The 3,117-nt window shown below is 27.4% G+C and overlaps 1 protein-coding gene across 1 annotated transcript in view; it reads right to left on the bottom strand.

Moving 5' to 3' along the window:
* LOC107626756 overlaps window positions 1–2,428 on the bottom strand; it is a 17,081-nt gene extending 14,653 nt beyond the window's left edge. Inside the window, exons 1-5 of the mRNA XM_016329659.2 lie at window positions 2,117–2,428; window positions 1,775–1,896; window positions 718–954; window positions 380–629; window positions 2–216 (exon numbers count right to left, since the gene is read on the bottom strand). Of these exons, the coding sequence (XP_016185145.2) occupies window positions 2–216; window positions 380–629; window positions 718–954; window positions 1,775–1,896; window positions 2,117–2,408 (1,116 nt within the window). The 5' untranslated portion in view covers window positions 2,409–2,428. The remainder of the gene's footprint in view (window position 1; window positions 217–379; window positions 630–717; window positions 955–1,774; window positions 1,897–2,116) is intronic.

The following is a 3,117-nucleotide window of genomic DNA, read 5'->3' as shown; positions in this document are numbered from 1 at the left end:
TGAGATTGTAAGGCTTATTGAGAGTGTAGTTGGCATCCCAAATGAGCTGAGCAAAGTACTGGCTAGCTTTATCCGTAAAATGACGAGCATCAAAGAAGATATAATCATTTGGATTGTCACATAATTCATATTCTTTGATCCCTTTGTTCCCACCACACGCATCTAATCCTCTTAATGCTCCACTTCCACAACATCCCCCACTTCCTCCTTTGAAACCTTCATTTTAATTATTCCAACATGCATTTCAATTAAGGGCATATACTAATAATAATTATTGTAATCAGTAATAATAAATGTCAATTTTAAGAATTTTTTAAATATAATTGTGCATTATTCAATTGAATCAAGTTAAAAGAACCGCATGGCTGAATAATAATACCATATTTTGAAGGATCTTTGATAACTGGAGAAAGTGAAGCATAGAAATCATGGACTGAATATTTGAATCCACTGAGCTGTTTCTTAAGCTTCAGAATCATCTTTGAGAGTTGAATATTATGTAACCTTGCAACCGCTGAAATCTCATCAAAGCATTTGCTTCCATTGTTCTGAGCCCTTATGCTTGGAGAACACCCTATAGGACCCACATTTAAAAAACCAAACTTTCTTCCACCTTGCTCATAAATTTCCTATATATCAAATAAAGTTTATAATTATGAACAAGTTTATAATAAAGATATATCTACCTAGCAATAATGAAAATATATGTTTACATACTTTAATGGCATTTGTAAGGTTTCCAATGACAAAACCAACAAATTGTTGTTTATCAACCGGCAATAGGCTCACAGTGGAGTTTGTAACATTCAAAAGGCCACCATAATCATTGCTTCCAACATTGAGAAAGTACACAGATCTTTTGAGCAGTGCCTCTACTTCTTCATTTCCTATTTTCTCCCTTAATATTTTCTTTACATTTTTGAAATATTTCACCTGGGTGTGAAGGTCTATCACCTATATATATATCAACAAAGAAAATAATTAAAACCTTAGCTTCATTAATATAATATTCTATTCCAATCATTCATGGTATGTGGTCCATATCACCACTTGTACTTTACATTCTATATTTCTATGCTTGATAGCTTGAATATTTAATATCAGTAAGGTTTAATTACTTTGTTGCTTCCCATAATTTAGTAAAATTTTTAATTAGGTTTCTATATTTTTTTTTAATTGAGTTCCTACACTAAATTTTTTTTTTCAATTAAGTCCTTCTTAGTAGTAATTAGCTTAATTTTATAGAGACCAAACTAAAAAAAAAGAATTGGTATAGAAACTTAAATTTAAAAGAAAAAAAAAATGTAGAGACCCAATTAAAAAAAAATTTGGTGCAAGGACTCAATTAAAAAAAAAAGTATAAGGATCTAATTAAAAATTTTGCGAAACTATAGAGACCAGCAGAGTAATTAAACCTAAACTAATATATGCCTAATAGCAATAATCAAAACTTAAGTTTTATATTTTTTAGAATAAAAGTTACCTATATGTATGATAATCTATTTATAAGTATAAATTTTTCAATTTTCGATTATTATATCATTTTATTCCTTTTACAAACATACTTGATTATTGTAAGAATATAATGTCTCAAAGATTTTTTCAAATAACACTTCTTTTATTGTGTGATATTTTATTTGGGTACGTACTTTGGAAGAAAAGTTTTTTCGTATATATAAAATAATTGTTACAATAAAAATAATATTTTAAGAAAATATATCAAAGTACCCTTTAAAAAAAATATGATTTTATTACGGGAATATGAGATTATTACATATCCTTGAGCAGTTTGAAGCAGAGCACCAGATCCCCCAGAGGCAAAATTGACTCCATAGGTGAAATCAGGATTTCCAGGATGAAGATATGGTGGAACCAGAGGCAACTTTGCAAGCTCAGCTACACACACATTATTAACTCTTCATTAGTCAAACTATTTATGTTGTTTTCTTCTGTCAGTTTAAATTTAAAAAAAATTAAAAAAATTATTTAAAAATATATGTAAAAATATAATAATTTATATTATTTTTTTGTCAATTTAAATTTTTAGAAGAAATAATTTCGTAATAAATAATATGTGAAATAATAAAAATCCGTTAATAATAATTAGAATTCTCACCAATGACATCTGGAATCATACGTCCATCAGAAAATCTTCCACTTGGATACTTGAAGAGGGTTATTCCATAGGGAGGATAATTTGCCTGAAAAGGAATTGTTGTATTGATATAATTGTTGTTTCCAATGTCAAACAATGAATCTCCAAATACAAATAAGGATGCATGTTTCTTGGGTAAGCATATCTGAGCCTCACTTGTGTGGATAATAAGAACACTACTCAAAGACAGCACCAACAAAAACATTAAACCACCCATATTATCTTTTGTATGCTTTATGCTTGGTGTATACATATGTATATATCAATCCCTATCTAAGTGGGTTTATATAGATAGATGAATATAGAAGCATTAATCATTGCAAGGTTATTACTTGTAATAAAAAATGAAAGTACATGCTGAGAATCTTTCAAAGGCTGCCAGCATATATGTATGGTACCAGGTAAATACTAGCGAAAATAATGTTTATTGAAAAAATTTTAAGTGTATCGAGAACACCGATATTCTAATTATTTTAACCGTTGATTTTAATTAATATATATTACATATTTTTTATAATTTAAACCAAACAGTTAAAATAACTAAAATATTAGTGTTTCAGATACACTTAAAATTCTTCCTATGTTATATACTTTATGTGTGGTAATCAAGTCCAAGTATATTTTAAATCGTTCTAAACTAATATATATAACTTTAGAAAAATTAAGTACGTGGATCGAAATTCTTAACACTTAAAACTAGTGAGTTAATTCCTCAATTAACTTAATGTAATTTTTTTTTGTAATTAAATACGTGGATTTCAGCAAAAAAAATTAAGAATTCAAATATTTTTTGCATCATCTTTTTCTCATAGTTATGAAGAAGGTGTATAATATTAGGAAACGTTTTAAATGTACTATGATTTTTGGCTAATTTTCTTTGGTTACTAAATATTTCCGTTTCAGATGTTACAGTAATTTGACTAATTTTAATAATTGATCTTAATTATATATATAATTATTTA

This window comes from Arachis ipaensis, chromosome B02 (assembly GCF_000816755.2).
Source record: "Arachis ipaensis cultivar K30076 chromosome B02, Araip1.1, whole genome shotgun sequence".
Taxonomy (NCBI): Eukaryota; Viridiplantae; Streptophyta; class Magnoliopsida; order Fabales; family Fabaceae; genus Arachis; species Arachis ipaensis.
Note: the sequence above shows the minus strand (reverse complement) of the source record. Positions and strands in the feature narration are given on the sequence as shown.